This window comes from Schistocerca nitens, chromosome 5 (assembly GCF_023898315.1).
Source record: "Schistocerca nitens isolate TAMUIC-IGC-003100 chromosome 5, iqSchNite1.1, whole genome shotgun sequence".
In the NCBI taxonomy this organism is placed as follows: Eukaryota; Metazoa; Arthropoda; class Insecta; order Orthoptera; family Acrididae; genus Schistocerca; species Schistocerca nitens.
The window spans coordinates 809,881,066-809,901,212 of NC_064618.1; the positions used below are offsets into that span (position 1 = coordinate 809,881,066).

Consider the following 20,147-nt stretch of genomic DNA (forward strand, 5'->3'; position numbering starts at 1 on the left):
TAGCCAATCAAAGCAATAATGTGACCCTCACGTTCTTGTGAAATGCTGATTGTGCTTGCAGTTTCTCTCTGAGTGATATGACAATCGTCCTGACTCAATCTGTCAACATTTTGCTTGTGAAACTCTGTGGTTGCTGTCACAGGATGTCCAACTCTTTGTTTGTCACGCAGGTCAGATATTCCCGCTTCAACATCTTTAAACTTACTCGCCCAATGATGCACAGTACTCACATCGACACAATCACTATAAACTGCTTTCATTCTCTGATGAATCTCCTTTGGGGTGACACTTTCTGCTGTCAAGAATTCAATGACTGCACGTTGCTTAAATCGCACTGACCAACCGTCTGCACAGGGTTCCATACTTTAACACTGTAACAACACAACCATTCAATGCTAAGGCTTCCCGTCAACTGGAGCTGTAGAGAAGAGGCTATGGAACAAGCCAGTACCTGCTGCATACCAATGCTGCCAACTGTTGAAAAGTTACGAAGGTGGAGGCATTACTTTTCAATCAACCCTCGTATTAACCAGTGGGATCGCAGAAGGCGCAAGGAATTCTGTCACTTGGTTCTGATTTGGCATCAGGAGAGCAGATTCAATCTCAAAGAATTCTCTTTGCTGATGAAGCTACCTTTACAAATCAAGTAAAGCTGAATGCAAGAAATAAGCATCTACACTGGCTGAGTCATGTTGAACATTAGAGGCATTGGAGTGTGCATGTTTGGTTTGGGTTTATTGGTGACTACATGACTGATCCTTACTTCACTGAAGAAACCTTAAAACAGGTAAATGATACAAACAGTTTCATACTGTAGTGGAAAACTGGCTCTCCTACAGGACATTCCACTTGAAACACAGAGACCTATGCAGTACTAGCAAGATGGATGTCGAGCTCACTGTTTGTTTGTGATTTTACATCTGCATCTATACTCTGTGAAGTGCACAGCAAAGGGTATGTCCCACGGTACCAGTTATTAAGTCTTTTTCCTGTTCCATTCATGTACGGGTGCAGAAAAATGATTGTTTAAATGCCTCTGTGTGCTCTGTAACTAATCTAATCTTATTTTCATAATCCCTATGGGAGCATATCTAGATGGTTGCAGCATATTCCAAGAGTCATCATTTAAAGCTGACCGTTGAAACTTTGTCAGTAGCCGTTTTGGGATAGTTTCTATCTCCAAGGATCTGCCAGTACAGTTCTTTCTACATTTCAGTGACATTCTCAAACTGGCCAAACAAACCTGCGAGCATTTGTAGTGCCCTTCTTTGTATATGTTCAATATCCCCTACTACTCCTATTTGGTTTGGGTCCCACAGACTCGAGCAATATTCTAGGGTGGGTGGCCCGAGTTATTTGTAAGCAAACTCCTTTATAGACTGATTGCATTTCCCTAGTATTCTACCAATAAACTGAAATCTGCTACCAGCTAAACCCCCGAATGAAGCTTTGCAATCATTCCATTATATGTCCCCAAGTATTTGTATGAGTTTACGAATTCCAGCTGTGACTCATTAATATTATATTCATAGAATAATATGTTGTTTTTTTTCAGTTTGGAAATGTACAAATTCATATTTTTGAATGTTTAAGGTAAGAAGCCTATCACAGCAACATTTTGAAATCTTATCAAGGTTCATTGTAGATAACTGCATCATCTAGGAAAACTGTGAGGTTACTATTAATTTGTCCACAGGATCATTAATATACAATGTGAACAGCAGGGAACCCAATACATTGCCCTGGGGTACACCCGAAGGTACTTCTACGTCTGTCAATGACTCACCATCCAAGATAACATACTGTGTCCTTCATTACCTAGAAATCCTCAATCCAGACAAATATTTCAGCTGATACCCCATATGATCATGCTTTTGATAATATGTAACAATACCAGAGAAGGAAAGTTTCCACTCACCTTATAGCGGAGATGCTGAGTTGCGATAGGCACAACGAAAAAGATTCACACAATTATAGCTTTCGGCCAGTAAGGCCTTTGTCAGCAGTAGACATACATACACAAACGCTCACACACACTCACGCAAACACAACTTGCACACACGTTTGCAGTCTCAGAGAACCTTGTTGTGCCTATCGCGACTCAGCATCTCTGCTATATGGTGAGTAGCAACTTTCCTTCTCTGGTATTGTTACATTCCATCCTGGGTTTTCCATTGCTTGCTTTTGATAATATGCGTAGGTGTGGTAATGAGTCTAACGCTTTTTGGAAATCAGTTAGTACAGCATTCACCCAAGTCTTTCCTAGACGCAGGATGGGATGTGAAAGCATTATCAATTAGCTTGCATGTTCACCTGATTTGGTGCCACTGGACTTTTTTCTCTAAGGGAAATTCAAATATAAAGTCTACCCACAAGTTCCATTGACTCAAGAAGATTGAAAACACTGCACTGTTGCACCATGTGCAATGATGTAGTAGGAATTTCTTGAGTCTATCCAGAAGTCCTTGTACCAGAGACTGAGACTGTGTTGCTGCAAGTGGTAGAAATTTCAAAAACTTGATGACATAAATGAAATTTTAAGAAAGTGTTTATGATAACATCCTTTTGTCATTTCCTAGTTGTTATTGCTGCTGCTGTTGTTATTGTTGGTGCTGATGTAATTTTGTAATGTGTGTATCTTGACATTGAACTCATGATCGAAAGTTATTAGTTATCAATATTTATACCCCAATATCCTTTTTTACAAATCCATTCAATTTTAAATCCACACCTTCCTATCAAAATTGTTCCATAGTAAACTGGTTAATTGTCCTTAGATGCCATGCCCTTTACTTTTCAATTGATGTGATGGTCCAATCACATTAGCCAAACATTACTAGTTAAATTTTTCTCCATTATTTCACTTTAGTGCAAACTCTCTTAGCTGTGTCAAGCGGGACATCCCTACCAGCCTGATGTGACAGCTCCTTATAACAACACAAACTTCAAGACAGCAATCAATTTCATGTTTATACGGTTCCAGTCGAAAAAGCAAAATTAATACTGATCTCTGTTTCATTACTACAGCTATAAGAAGAGACAGCTATAAGAAGAGACTATGTCATTTAGTGTGGAGAGTTTCGCAATTCATTTGGGTGAAACAAAATTATGTTATCTTAAATGGCTCAGAAAATTTCTGAGGAGAAAACCTTAGCTGAATCATCCTGTGTGTGTGTGTGTGTGTGTGTGTGTGTGTGTGTGTGTGTGTGTGTGTGTGTGTGTGTGTGTGCATGTTTACGCACTCATGAACATGTGTCTGCAACCAGTTTCAGTACCAAGTACCATCATCATCAGACCATCCTATATTCAACAAATCACAGTACAGTGTTGAAACAGTTCCTTAGTAACATTTACAAAACATTTTTTCTCTGCAATAGCAAATGCATGGACAGAGTGCAACCCTAAAATACAGGCAGCCCTTACGCCTGGCATGCAATTGTCAAATTCACTTCCCAAGTAGATGTGACATTAGATGCAAATTGTGACCAGAAGTGATAGTGGTGCCCCATGTTGATAGTTTATTTTTTTAACAAAAAGTCACACAATGGGGAAAACTTCTAAAATGGTCTGATCAATGTTTTATAGTGTTATATCTATACTACTATATAAAAACAGGTCATTGTCTAATTTTTGATAAATCTCAAAAAGTACTTGACTGATTCACTTCAGATTTCTACAAGACATTGTAACAAAAATTTAGACAGAGACAGGCTATACATAATTAATGTATATAATGTATAAATATGAATGTGGTGCATAAAGGATAAATTTTGTTACCAGAAACTTTGAAAAGTTCTTGAGCAGTTTACTTCTAATTTCTAAATGATACTCTAATAAACATTCAGACAGATATATTCTGTATATTTTTTTAAAACAATAATGTACTGGTCATCTGTTAAAACTGATTGTGAAGAAGAAAATGCTGTGAAAATTGGTATTTGTTTTCTTCTTCACATTCAGTTTTCACAGAAAACAGGGAAGTTGTATTGATACCTTATCAGCTTGCGATTAGAATACTACTACAAGAATACGCACCACACTATGTGACAGAAAGGGCGGAAATATAGATGGACAGAGTCCGAGAGGCGGAGATTAGGTTGTAGATCTAATTCCCATACAAATAGCAATTCTCCTGCCGGGTTTGCTAGTACCGTATACAAAAAATCACTTAAACATAGAACACTGGATTTGTTATTTTACTTTTAATGTTTTATTATAGTGGAAACTGTTTCATTCTTTGTTATTTATTTTCTTACACTTCATATTTAATGTTGTTTTTCTTTTTGAGATATCATTTACATTATGTCTCTTTTTTTAAGAAGAAACACTCCAGAGACAGAAGAAAAATTAAAAGAAACATGTTTAGTACTGAGGACATCAATAAAGGTGTATTTATATATTAATTTATGCAAAACGCTACCATAAAATGTAGAAATAAAATGAAGGAAGCAACTGAAACATTGACTGACTGAGTTACTTTTTATAACTCCACATCAAAAATACTGGATACATTAAGAATTTTGTTTTATCTAGCACTGGAGCAGACTTTCATCAATCCATCACACACTGATGAGGCAAATAAACTGGGGCACCTGCCTGATATCGTGTAGGGCCCCCACAAGTCAACAGCAGTGCCGCAACATGACGTGGCATGGACTCGACTAATGTCTGAAGTAGTACTGGAGGGAAATGACACCATGAATTCTGCAGGGCTGTCCATAAATCTGTAAGAGTACGAGAGGGCGGAGATCTCTTCTGAACAGCACACTGCAAGGCATCCCAGATGAGCTCAATATTGTTCACGTTTGGTGGCCAGCGGAAGAGTTTAAGTTCAGAAGAATGTTACTAAAGCCGCTCTGTAGCAGTTCTGGACATGTGGGGTGTCGCACTGTCATGTTGGAATTGCCCAAGTCTGTCGGAAAGCACAATGGACACGAATGGATGAAGATGATCAGACAGGATGCTTACGTATATGTCACCCGTCAGAGTCATATCTAGACATATCAGGGGACCCATATCACTCCAACTGCACACGCCCAACACCATTACAGAGCTTCCACCATCTTGAACAGTCCCCTGCTGACATTCAGGATCCATGAAGTTGTCTCCATACATGTACGTGTCCATCTGCTCGATACAATTTGAAACAAGACTCATCCAACCAGGTAACATATTTCCAGTCATCAACAGTCTAATGTCGGTGTTGATGGGCCCAAGCGAGGTGTAAAGCTTTGTGTCATGCAATAACCAAAGGTACACGAGTGTGCCTTTGGCTCTGAATGCCCATATTGATGTTGTTTCGTTCAATGGTTCCACGTTGATACTTGTTGATGACCCAGCACAGAAATCATCAGGAATTTGTAGGAGGGTTGCACTACCGTCACGCTGAACGACGCTCTTAAGCCATCGTCGGTCCCGTTCTTGCAGGATCTTTTTCTGGCTGCAGCGATGTCGGACATTTGATGTTTTACTGGATTCCTGATACGATACACTCGTGAACTGGTCTTACGGGAGAATCCCCACTTCATCGGTACCTCAGAGATGCTATGTCCCATCGCTCATCCGCCTACTATAACACCACATTCAAACTCACTTAAATCTTGATAACCTGCCATTGTAGCAACAGAAACTGATCTAACATCTGTGCCAGGTACTTGTTGTCTTATACAGGCATTGGCGACCACAGCGCCTTATTGTCTGTCTGTTTACATATCTCTGCATTTGAATACACACATCTAAACCAGTTTATTTGGCGCTTCAGTGTATGACGATCCTTGTAGTGGGGACATCCTTTCAGTGGTCCTTCACATTATGGGCCTAATTGTGAAGGCACACACTCTTTGATCTATCATATGATGGGTCTTAGTGTTACAGGGTTCATTTAGTGACACTGCACAGATGAGTAAACAACAGTGATCAATGCTAATTGGGTGGGCAGGAGGATGCTGGTGGGGTGGACAGTAGGATGTATACCTCATACATAATGTACTGGATGAGGGCTCTGTACTCCCGCTTTGGATAAAGCTTTTGAACTGAGTCAATGTTGGGCCACGAATGTTTTGTATCTGGCTCTTGGCAACGTTGGCAATCTGAGAATACAATACCTGAATGTACCGTGTCCATTACGAAGTGATTGTCGTGCTGTGATAAACTGGTGAGCACACATGTAGTGCCAGAACTGCACAAGGAAAGCTGAGCCTGTACCCTTTACATCACCACCCTACCGACGGCTGTTGATGTGCTGTCCATTGGTCGGATATTGTTAACAAATGCATGCTGCAACAAGAGGAGCTGCCATCTGTTGGCCAACAGTACCTCACCAGTTGAGTGTCTGGGTAAAGAGTTAGTTTTAAACAGACTACACCAGCTAAATCCATTCAACATGGACAGCACCTATGAATGAAGAACCACCTCAATAAAAGTCACTGTGCACCCACATTTGAGCTACAGTCACATAAACGTGATGTATAACTGGAACAGATGACCGCTCTGTGCTCTCATGATACAGTGTTGAAGTACTAGCATGTCAGGTCACTTTATTCTTTTATTCTTCAAATCCTTTAGTATTCCAATCTCCAATACAAAATAAATTTAACTATTGTATGGTAAAAACAATGTAGCTGTACACCTACATTTAAATCTATATTCTACAAACCACTGTGAAGTGCACTGCAGTTGGTCTTTCTCAATAGATAGTAGGACAGCTACTTGTTCCACGCATGTATGGAGAACAGGAAGAATGCTTGCTTAACCCATTGTATTACCATGTCGCAGTTACACATCATACCATTTCAATTTCCATAAATAATATTTCTCAAATCTTAGAGGACGAAACTCACAGTGTTGCTGTGTTCCAACATTCTCAGTTCCTTTCTAAGTTCTCAAAGATTCTGTCAAATATCTCTGCTGCAAGAACTTTTCAATTGCTTTCCAAGAATAAATACATCTTAAGTCATATGCTTCTGAAATGTGAAAAATCGGAGAGAAGTGTTATGTAAAACTGAACTGACACTATATTTAACAGGTATGCTTCCATTTTACACATTCTGATAGATGTATTTGGGAACTTATAAAGTTTTACAAATATGATTGAAGTTATTTCTATGTTGCAGAAAGGCATAAATACAGTCCTTTTAAAAGAAAAAATAAGAAAGAAAGAAAAAGAAAAACTACTTCACTTTAGTGACAACAGCAATTTGCTTCCTGCTACAGACCCTGCCCATTACAGATTGTTTAAAATGATATGCTCTGCTAAACAGACTAAATGAAGCATTTGGTACAGTGCCCCTTGAGCAGTATTATGGTTATAATAAGAGTTTTATGCTCAGTGGTGCATCACAGTTTGCCTACAAGTTTGAGGCTGAAACACACCCAAGGAATTTTGTAAGTGACGGAGAACCAAGTACGGGAGTTTCCTCTGATATTGTTGTACACTTGGCTAGGAATATCAGAATTATTGTCTGTTTTTTGATGATGTCTTCACATCAGTTCCTTTGTTGAAGTACCTGTATCAACTGGGGAACCTTAGCCTTGGTACTTTTAGAATAAACCGAATTACACACTGTAAAGTATCAGGTTTGAAGAAAAAAAGGAAAAGGGGATTGGGAGAGTATCCACATCAGTGGAGCAGAAGTCTCTGGGTTAGTACAAGGGATAGAGAAATAGCAAGGAATACAGAAATAGCAAATCTGCCATTAACATTTTCAGGGAAAATGCATAAATCACACTACCATTATGACAATCTCAGAAAAAGTGTATTTCCATTGACAGGCCACCGATTCTCATGGTACATGGGTAGAGTGGGTCTGACGGTGGACACTATTATGTGGAGATACAAAATACTCTTGAGGAACACGAGATGACATGTACTTTTATGTCAACACACTCACAATTGTTCCAAGACGTTTCTTATCAAATGGCACACCTGAAATGGTACACTTCATACACTATGGGATCAAAAGTGTCCGGACACCTGGTTGAAAATGACTTATAAGTTCGTGGCACCCTCCATCGGTAATGCTGGAATTCAATATGGTGTTGGCCCACCCTTAGCCTTAATGAAAGCTTCCACTCTCACAGCCATACATACAATCAGGTGCTGGAAGGTTTCCTGGGGAATGACGGCCCATTATTTATGGAGTGCTGCACTGAGGAGAGGTACCGATGTCTGTTGGTGAGGCCTGGCACAAAGTCGACGTTCCAAAACATCCCAAAGGTGTTCTGTACAATTCAGGTCACAACTCTGTGCAGGCCAGTCCATTACAGGGATGTTATTGCCATGTAACCACTCCGCCACAGGCCGTGCATTACGAACAGGTGCTCGATCGTGTTGAAAGATGCAATCGCCATCCCCAATTTGCTCTTCAACAGTGGGAAGCAAGAAAATGCTTAAAACATCAATGCAAGCATATGCTGTGATAGTGTCACGCAAAACAACAAGGGGTGCAAGCCCCCTCCATGAAAACTGAGACCATACCATAACACCACCACCTCCGAATTTTACTGTTGGCACTACACACGCTGGTAGATGACGTTCACTGGCATTCGCCATATCACATCCTGCCATCGGATCGCAACATTGTGTACCGTGATTCATCACTCCACATAACGTTTTTCCACTGTTCAATCGTCCAATGTTTACACTCCTTACACCAACCGAGGCATCATTTGGCATTTACCAGCGTGATGTGTGGGTTATGAGCAGCTGCTAGACCATGAAATCCAAGTTTTCTCACCTCCCGCTTAACCGTCATAGTACCTGGAGTGGATCCTGATACAGTTTGGAATTCCTGCGTGATGGTCTGGATAGATGTCTGCCTATTACACATTATGACCCTCTTCAACTGTCGGCTGTCTACAGACGAGGTCGGCCTCTGCACCTTTGTGCTGTACGTGTTCCTTCATGTTTCCACTTCACTATCACATTGGAAACTGTGAACCTAGGGATGTTTAGGAGTTTGGGAATCTCGCGCACAGATGTATGACACAAGTGACACCCAAACACCTGACCACGTTCGAAGCCCACGAGTTCTGCAGAGCACCCCATTCTGCTCTCTCACGATGTCTAATGACTAATGAGTTCACTGATATGGAGTACCTGCAGAAGGTGGCAGCACAATATGAAAAATGTATGCTTTTGGGGGTGTCCAGATACTTTTTACGACATAGTGTATGTAAAAATTATGCTGATATCATAATGTTTCAAAAACTACAACGTACACTTTTTCAATAAAAGTTGTGTTCTTTGAAAGAAACAATTTTTTAAATTATTTTTCCCTCATACCATGTCTACTGAAGGACATAATTTTAACTATGTTACTAAAATTTAAATTATTGAGGTACAAAGAGTTAAACATCTCTATGCATGCTGTTACTAGCCTAATCTTTTCTAAGACAGGAATGAATGGGGATTATTTATTGATCGATTCCCTACTTCAATCTGATCATGAAATTTTCTAAGTAGGCTTTCACAGAATAGTTTGCATGTATCTTCAAGCAACGAACGATTCAGTTTTTTCAGCATCTCGATGAGGCTATCCTACGGGTCAAACAATGCTGTTACCCTTCTTTGTATGCGTTAAGTATCCCTCATTGAGTCTTACTTGGTACAGCTCCCAAAATTTACTTAATGAAGACACAGTTGGAGGCATTTCAGAAATGAGATAGTGAAGAATGATCACTTCTTTAGGTGGCAAATAAAGGGAACACATTGTTTAATCGGATGGAATGTGTACTGTTGAAGGAACTAGTTGGGAATTGTAATTAGAACACTGTAAAGAATTGTATGTGTTATTTATTAGCAACTTCACATTTGGTCCTGTCCCCCATGTGGCTATTCTCCTCTGAGAACTTTCTTCCTTAGCACACGAATTTAAAAAATATCCAACAGACATCTGCACAGTGATGTTCCAACTTATCCCATGTGTGTTCTGAATTAATTTCAGTTCTGCTGAAATATGGAAGATAGGTTTGTTGTTTCTCTCAGGCAGATATCTGTGGATTGCTGGATACTCATTATCTGCCACATAAGACAGAATGACTGATTTGATGGCTTTGGCCTAGTTTGCATGGGCATTCAGTTTTACACTGTATCTTTTTCCTCTCCTTAATGACTACCTGTCAACAGTCTTGCCACAGTAGTAACACCGGTTCCTGTCACATCACTGAAGTTAAGTGCTGTCGGGCTTGGCTGGCACTTGGACATGTCACTCCCTGGATCTGCCAAGCACTGTTGGCAAGCATGCTGCACGCAGTCCTTGTAAAGCCAATTGAGGAGCTACTTGATTAACAAGTATAAACTGACAATAGCTGGGAGAGTGATGTGCTAACCGTATGCCCCTCCATAACCACATCCGTGACAGTGCCGAGGATGAGACAGCGGCCGGTCGGTACCATTGGGCCTTCGAGGCCTGTTTGGACAGTTTTTGTTTTGTAATGACTACCCACCGTGTATTCTGGAACATACTGGTTAGTTTTCTCCACATGTGGCTGTGGGAGTGTTGTGGCTGACCGCCACCTGCTGACGTCTTCAGCCTTTGCTGGGTCTGGAGGAGACATCCGTCTACATGACAGGCCCCACTTTCCAAGTGCACTTCCAGGGACAGCAGTTTGTTTCAGACTGACTGTCTTTCTTGACACAGAAGTGAATGTCATTTACAGAATGCTTGCAATTTGATAACCTCATGGGTCTTCTTAGTTTTGGTGCTGTAATTACTTAATGACCTTCACATATTGTAATTTTCTCATTCCCCTTCAAACTCTTTAATGAAAATCAATTAGTTATGACTACAGGCAACAATTTCTGGAATCATTTATGCAGATTTGGGGAAAAGTATAGTGCTCCTTTTCAATTTACACATTTACTTATTTTATTACATGTTACTTGACTTTTTGCAAGGCGTGGCAAGATTCCCATTTCACTACTATGTAAACACCTTCGAACATGGGAAACCAACTTTAAAATGTGCTTCTGAGAATGATAGTTGAAAGAAAGCTAATCACTCACCCTCTTCTTGTTAAGTTTTTTTTCAACAGACTGTGACTGCTTTGCAGGTAGATAATACGCAGCTCAACAGAAGTTTCGAATACTATCGTAAAATGTTGTCTACAATAATACAGATCTCATTGACCTAGTCGCTTCATGCATTATCCAGTTAGAGTCCATATACTGGATGGTGTTTACTACTGGCATGCTTTGTGGCCACTTCCCAGTCATGTAAACATACTGCTGCCACAGCAGCACACCACGAGCAGTCCAGTATCAACAACAACTTTGTTCAGTAGAAGCAGGCAACATTTTGATAAAGTCAGGATAGTGGTCATACTTTCGGCAGGTCATACACAGCAAGATGTTGCAGATCAGTTACGTGTCACTCGAAATGCTATGTATAAGGTGCAGAGAAACTACAGAGAGATGGGATATGTGAATGGTAGATGCACCCAATATCGACTGCCAGAAATATTGGAAACGTCTTCTCCTGGGCAACAGGGATTCATATCTCAGACCAAAAAGTGCTTAGAAGATTGTATCAGGTGGTATTCATTCCACAAGATCAAAGAGAGATTTGCACTGAACCAACAGATCTGACACAATTGAAGGACCTGGGCTCTTGCACAGGAACACTGGACCGCTGCACAATGGAAAAATGCCACGTTTGCTGACGTGACAAGTATTCGTTTTGTGACTGGAGACTAGATGTGTTAGGGTCCGGAGAAGCGCCAGATGACACCGGGTTCGCTGATACTTTCAAGAATTGCATCAGTTTGCGGGTGGAAGTGTAATGTTCTGGGTGGCAACAATGACGGTACAGTAGGCACCTCTGATTCCCATCTACAGCAATTTGAGAGGTATCCGATACCTCCAAGAGGTCCTACAAATGATTGTAAGGCCACACAGACGTGAAGCTGGTGACAACTTCATCCTAGTAGATGGCAATGCGAGACTACGCCGTACTCTAGCAGTGTCTCAGTATCTTCAAAGATGCAATATCAACTGAATGCATTCGCCAGCACCATTCCCAGACACGAATTCAATTGAGCGTGCGTGGGTCCTGTTGAAGGTGGCTATTGCACAGTGTCCGAATCCACCTGACAATCATCAGGACCTCACGGAAACTGCCATTGAGGACTGGGACCCCATATCCCCAGATAAACTTGATGGTTTCATCCAGAGCATGTCTCACAGAGTGGAAGAACTCGTCTGTGAGACCATCCTTTTTTTCTAATGTTTCTTTTGTAGCCAAACAAAATCGTTCATGTTTTCAAAAGGTATTAAGTTTATTTTGTTAATAAAGGTACTGTACAAACTTCAATGGCTGTACCATAAGAAGTCATTGTAGTAAGCACTGTAATATTCCAAACTTTTGTTGAGGTGTGTGTCATTTCAACTGGCTCCCTTTCTCTTTCTCATTTTAAGACCAAGAAAAAGCTTTGCAAAGCAAGGAAAATCTGTATTTGCACATTTGTAAGTTTACAAGCAACATAACACTATCAAACTGTAAACTTGGAAAAAGTATGCATGTTAGAGATTACAAGACGCTTGCTGAAAAATGACAGACTAATTTCACGTTGCAATAAATATTTTATAGCTGCACACAGAAAATAAATTTTTAGATTAGTTTTCCCAGTGGTGCTCAATGAAACATGTCACAGGCAATCACAATCATGAACAACTGTTAATGAGAAAACACCCTGGATTAGCCAAGTTCTGTAAAGACTTGCAATTTTGTTCTACCTTTTGGGACTTATGCATCTTGAGTAATATTACAGAAGCAATAAATGTCACTAATCTACTGAGCGTTTGTGAAAATTGTGGTGACACAAAGAATCAACAGACTGAATCTCAACTCCGAGAATGTGTTTAACAAAATACTGCAATGCCTGAGGTTAGTTCCACGTGGTATGTCAATACCGGATTTTTACCAAGCCCTCAGCTTTAGACGAAAAAACTTTCGGGGTGGGTACGTCCATTAAATGGACACAACCTGTTTAATTACTAAGATAAATGACACCACTTTAAACAACCACTGATTACCCCGGATACTGACAAATTTATCCAGCATGATAGTTAAGTCTGTACTTTCAGTTAGAAAAGATTCTGCAAAAGTTCCTTCTTTGTTAATCAGTATCATATTAAGACACAATGATGTCATTCATAGATTATTGGATATCTCTTATGTCGTTATCTTAATGGTGATGTCTTGATGATAGCAAGATTTCTCTTCCATTAGCTTGTTCTGTGTTCTTTTTATGAAACCTCTTGATTGTTATTCTGAGTATCATCTAATCTCTACACTTTCAACAAACAGCTCAACACTTAAAACTACGTATAAGCCTACAGAAAATGCTGCAAAATCGTTAAGTTAATCTTTCAATGTACCAAGCAAAGAAGAAAATGTTTAAATGTCCCCCCTCCCCCCACATGCACACACACTCTTTTTGCGAAAATTATTAATGAGAACATATATTTTCTTTCACCGGTTCCCGTGAGATCACCGAAGTTAAGCACTGTCGGGCGTGGCCGGCACTTGGATGGGTGACCATCCAGGCCGCCATGCGCTGTTACCATTTTTCGGGGTGCACTCAGCCTCGTGATGCCAATTGAGGAGCTACTTGACCGAATAGTAGCGGCTCCGGACAAAGAAAACGATCTTAAGGACCGGGAGAGCGGTGTGCTGACCACACGCCCCTCCTATCCACATCCTCAACTGAGGATGACACGGCGGTCGGATGGTCCCGATGGGCCACTTGTGGCCTGAAGACGGAGTGCTTTTTTATATTTTCTTTACCAAAGAGGACAACAGAAAATTATCAAGCATTATTGAAATGCAGAATAGTATACAAGAAGTATCACAATCTAAATATCTCCCCATTTTCCAATAATTATGGAACACTTCCGGTGAATAAAGAATGACTGACAAGATGGATCGCCACTCACCTTTATGATGTAGTGTTGAATGGCAGAAAGACACTAAAAAGTATAAATGAGCTTTGACTCTTCTTTTTCTTTGTAAGGATAAATTTAAACAAATATCCGTCTTTTCTTCTGTTGACACAGCAGAGTATGTAAGTAGTTATTCTTGGCGATGACAGTGTACTGAAATTTCCCGGCAGATTAAAATTTTGTACTACCCTGAGATTACTTCACAGACCCTCACATTTCACAGGAAATCCTCCTCAAAATTGAGCACTCAAGGTACATATCATCACCCACCTTCACAATCTTAATTCTGTTCAAACAAATTTCAGGCTTGCAGTCAGTTGTAGGTTAATTCATCACACGATATTTCGACTGGGTACCTGCCAGTCATCATCTGGTGAGCCATCGAAGATGTCTAAGAGTTTCAATAGCTCACTAGAAGATGACTGCTATGTGCCAGTTGAAATATCGCATAATGAAATAAGACGACGACCAGTTGCAAGCCTGAAATTAGTTTGAACGTTCAACTGGCAGGGAAAATTTTAAAATTCACAGTCTCCATTTTGCTAGTACATCTCTCCTACTGTCTGAATTTCATACAAGTTCTCTTGCAACCACTGCTCGAATATTATTCCTGTAAGAAAGGTGACTGCAGAGAATGGCTTAACCATAATCTAAAATTTGTTTCCAGGATGCAGCTGTGTGCACTGTTATGTACCTTCCTGAGAGATTAAAACTGTTCACTGGGTTGCAGCTCAAATCTGGACTCCTGCCTACCAGGTTATGCTCTTCTTGGCCATACTACATAGGTAGGACAACAACCAATTTTCAGCTGTGTGTCCGATGTGTGTTTTACGTGCCTGAGTGGATGAACAGCTGATCCTGAATTCGGAGCTACTTGTCATTATTTTCATCAATTACTCACATATTCATCTTTGTGAAATCCTCTGCACCTCTAAAGCATTCACGTGTAGTAATAACACAGTTTACCTGCTTGGTCTGATATCACATTTCACAAATAACCTGTGTATATCTACACAAGAAAACAAAATATTTAACTAAAGTCTAATATACAATAATAAAAAAAACCAAGAGTTACTAATAGTTGTTCTATTTTAATGAGTACAGTAAAATTTATATACATGTAACCTAAAATCACAGCATGCTAACTATTGCAATTAACAGAAAACAACAGGTAAGAGTAAAGTTGGCAGGGGAAGGCATATGCATAAAACATTACTAAAATTATCTTATTATTAGGCTAGTGTGGGAGTACATAATGTCTACACATCACTTGTGCAATGGAGAAAAATTAGAAATTTTATTACGAAACATTTTGCATTCCAATAGGCACAAGGAGTCCTGTAACTCTGTGAAAATATAGGAACCAGAACATATTTTATAGAAAGTACTACTACAGTATTTGATGATTGACTCCAGTCTCATATATGATCTCGATGTTTGGTCCTTTCCCCCAGATCAACCTACAAACTCGTCTCTTATAATTTTTGTCATATAATCTTTACAAGGTTTTGTTTTCTGTCAACCAATTTACTGCCAGATACAAATTTTAGGATTGTGTAGGCAAAATTTCATGCATTATTTATCACTATGAATCAAAATACCATATGCAACCATGAAACAACTGGAGATTAGCCAGGTAATGGTAAGGATTTGTTCAAGTTTGTATCAATACCAATTCATCACTTGCTCCCAAATTTACAGAAAAAGAAGTTTATTGATTTCGAAAGTATATAGACCGTTATGCAAGAACCACGTATCTGTAATTTCAATTCTGTTTTGAAGGAGGAGTAATTTTCTACAGTCAGAGTTTATAATGTAGAGTCATTATAACCAATAAAAAGAGACAAAAATATAAAACTGAAGTTTGTATCGCTTAAAAACTTAATGCTGTATCTGATAAGTTCCACACAACTTAAATGCAATATATCAGATATGATTTGTGACAGTCCCATTTTCTGTTATTTCAAAAATTTAATTCTGCAATTTGTGTGTTAAAAGAAATATTGTACTGCAAATCACAGTCACTCCGAGCATATGCAGAAGTCATATACGATTTGCCTGAACACAAATATGTTTGTGTGTAATGACATATTAATCCTTTTTCTTCAATGGTGCTGAAGCAAAAGCTCTGTATATACAACTGGGGACTAATTCCATTTATTTACTGTATATAAAATATCTTTTACTATATTTTCACAAAGTAACATCCTAATATTCCATTATTTGGACAAATGAAGATGTCTCAACATGACTACACTTCCAACCACATATTAAAATGATTTCTCGGGAGGTGGGGGATGCGCTCCAGAACGCTTGCAATATATGCTACACTAAAGTGAGTTATGTCGATAAGGCCACAGATAAAACGAATACATACACAACATGAACATTAGCATGCTACGAAAAAATTTACAAGACTGTAAGCTACCCAGCTTATATATGCAACATGGATGCACAATGAACACCAAGAAACTGAATAGTGGATGTTAAGCACAAAAAAGTACTGAACTTGCCCTTTAACTGCTTTGAATCAATGAATTCTGCATGCATAGGTTAGAGTGATATGTCACTAATGAGGCTTTGTTGAAACAAATGCACAACAAGTCCGGAGTAAAGTGAAGCAAAATTAATTTGCATGTGCACATACTTTCCTTCAGTATGGTCGTCTTGAGCAATTAGTGTGGAAGATGGCCACACAAATACAACTTCCTTTTTCATTTACGAACTACATTTTGACACCTGCAGCAGCTGAACATGCTTTCTTTACAAAGGAAATATATCTCACGAAACAACAATATAATAAATAATAAAAGAAAAAAATTCTTGCTAAGGTTACTTTACTCCCTGGTACAACACATCAAATACTGTTTCTAACTGTGACTCTCTACCACAACACAGCAAAAATTAATGTGGCTGGTGAAACAGTTGTGAATAAATGCATAAACATATCGTTTTAAGTTACAAAATCTCAACTCCCACAGTTCTTCATGCAAAAAGACAGTTTGCTTCATAAGAAAGAAAAATTTTATAATTTTATTAAAGTACTTGAGTTCAAAGAAATCCATTAACCAAATATTATTTAATATATTTACTGTTCATATGTAACTGAGGCCCACCTTCAGCAGATTATACACTGATTTCAAAAAATGCTCAAATGATAAACAAATTACATAGAATATAGAAAAGTGATCACGATATCTAAGAATGCTCTTCAAAGATAAGGAGGTAATCTTTCTCACCCACCTTCAATTGTTAATGCTATCATTTTGTATAATATAACCTCATTATCAACATGTAGCCAATTATATGTGGTCAACTTCCAATTCTCTCCTTCCTAAATGATAATAATCGTTATCGATATCTCTCCAAATATTATAGGCCTGTCAGTCTCATTAAGAATATAGTTATGATGAAATTAAACTATTGCTTGAAAAAAAAATAAAATAAAAAATAAAAAACCTTTAAATCTGCAACAATTTTGAATGTTTGAACTAATGATGTAGATGTTAGAAACTTTTAACTTGCATGACAAAATCAGCAGTACTTGACACATTGATTGCATAAGCGACTGAGGTAACCACTAAACTTAATACTTATTTGTAGGTTTTATGTATGAAAATTGACTACGAAAATAACAAACGTGATAAGTCAGTATTATCATTCTAATTTTCACACAAAAATATGTACATATCTTTCAACATGATAACACAATGTACAAACGGAGTAAAGTAAAGGAATAATAATAGCAGTAGCAAGAATATTAATAATCACAATAATAAACAAGAACAACAACAACTTCTTCAAAATCTCATTGTGTAAGCAATAAAAGTCGAGGAAAGGACTAATTATTGACATACATTACATGGAAACTTCAGTTTTCATAAATAAATCATTCACACAATAATTATAAACTTAATGTATGTTCCTAAATCTACAGCACTTGCAGGGCAGGGTGGAAGTTTAGTTTTAGTTCAGCCTAGAAAAGTACCTTTACTGGGAAAATATCTATTACAACATTTTATATACAGCTTTACTGTCTTCAACATATACTTTTTATGTACATTAACAGACCTATGAAGACAATGCACAAAAAGTGTGTTGTGCTTACTAAGACATATGACATTACAAACTGCAGTATTCCACATCAGTTAACCAAAACAATATGCTTTGTACAGAAAAGTTTTCATCATTTGTTCTAATACGTCCTAATACACCAGAGATTAAAAGGAAAACCACTACACAAACAATTGATATTTGCAGATGTACATTTCCTTATGTCTATCTTTTTGCCTTTTGCACAGTACTCAATGGTACATAAGTCGGATGACAATCCAGGAAATTAACATGAAACAAAATATTTCTCAATACTGCAAGATAAATCTTAAATGGAAGTTTCTTCTCTGCTTTCACATAAGATAAACTTCAGATGTTTTCAAAAAATATTCCTCTGTTACAGCCATTACATTTACATTAAATTCTCATATTTTCTTGCAAGGAAAAAAAATAATGGTTTGAAGATTCATGAAATTAAAATGACACAGACCAGTAACAGTTTAAGAAAGTCACCATTATGTTTCGCTGACCCCTCTTCGCTGGGATTCAGGAGAATTCTGGTGAAAATAAAAGTGAGACTTTAGTCTGTTCTGAGAAACAGTCCAATGCTACATATATTGGTTGATAAATTTTATGCCTTTTAAAAACTGATACTTTCACACAGCACATATGGGAAAAAAATATAGCTAACAGAAGTTGTGAGAATAACTTTTAAAACATTAACCAAGAGAAAGTGTTAATAAAATGGTAATATATCAAAACTCATGCTGACATTAACAAATGAGTGGTGAGTAGGCTTAGCAATTTTGCCAAAATTGCTCACTCCAGTTTCAGTATTACTACACACAGTAAAAAATACACAACACTAATACCACATTCTATTTTAATGTTTACTCTGCTTAAGAAAAACAAGCTGAAGCCTAAAATTCTGGAAGGCCCAGAAAATTATCTGTGTCTCAAGAAATACCCACTGTCTCATGCTACATGCAAAGACAAGGTCACCCACTTTTCTCAGAAAATTTTACCTCTTCCCGTAATATTTTCCCAGAAATCACAAAATTGAATACCCAGGTTTAATCAAAATGCTCATAATTGAAAACATAATATTATTCTTGAATACACACAGTACACAATGAATGCCAGAAAAAAATTCAGTTTCATAATTTAAGGTTTCGAAGTATATATAGATCCATTGCAAGCGATATGAAAATGGAGATTAAGCATGTAATCAAATAATTAATTTGATTGCCAAATGGAAATTCTTACCAGCACTGTCTGTTTAATTACTTTAATTTTATGTAGTTAATATTGCAAGGAATGAGGTTTTTAAAATAATACCTTTACAAATTAATGCAGGAGCTTGTGTTTGACAGATATTTCAACTATTAGAGAGTTATGCGCATGTCAGAGACAACAAAAAAGAACAGCTGTTGGACGACATTCTGGTATGGGTGATTTAAATAAGGAAACACCAAACACAACACATTAACTGCATATGAAAAACTGTTCTACTGCTCATCTTTGATGATCAGATGTTGCGCTCCACTTCTTTCCTAGGCCCATCGACAGCCACAAAATTTAAAACTTTTCTCTAGAATTTGGCTGGCAGGATTTTCTAATCTTCTCTCCGTAATGGCTCAAACAATATAATTATCTGTGACATACCCATCACATCATAAAACAGAACACTCACCATTCAGTTATTAGCAATGTTAAAAAATAGATATAAATAAGCAAAAATGTTCAAGTATTATTAGATAATTTGTACAAAAAGTCACTTAAATTTTCTGAAATTTATTGGAGTGAAACCTTTTAAGGAAAAAAGCAGAGACAATGTAAAAATTTTATCTACAAAGCATACTATAAGGTAAAGTATCACAGAGAAATAAAAAGTACATTTTTAAAACATCACAGTCTCTAAGTTATTTGGTTATATTTAAATGTATCAGACCATGCCATCATGCTCATTTGTAAGAGTGTGGTTGACATGAAGATGTCAATGTTGAAAATTTTGACAGATCACATTTTGGAAAGCAAAAAGATTTTGTCTGTATATAAATTACTTTCTTCAATTAGACAAGAAATAGAAAGGGCACTGACTTAGGTTATACAAAAGACAAAGGTCAATAATAACAATCACTAATACTTAGAC

General features: G+C 38.0%; 1 protein-coding gene across 5 annotated transcripts in view; it reads right to left on the reverse strand.

The window, feature by feature from the left end:
* The window catches only part of LOC126260041 (protein phosphatase 1A), a 236,233-nt gene that overhangs the window by 57,961 nt on the left and 158,125 nt on the right, over positions 1-20,147 (reverse strand). For 3 of the 5 annotated variants that reach the window (XM_049957217.1, XM_049957218.1, XM_049957219.1), the window contains one exon: positions 17,591-18,552. The exons of 1 other annotated variant lie outside the window; for it this stretch is intronic. In XM_049957217.1, coding sequence (XP_049813174.1) covers positions 18,511-18,552 — 42 coding nt within the window. In that variant the 3' untranslated portion in view covers positions 17,591-18,510. Of the gene's footprint in view, positions 1-17,590; positions 18,553-18,572; positions 19,650-20,147 lie in introns of those variants that run through there. One more of the 5 variants, XM_049957221.1, reaches the window with a different exon arrangement.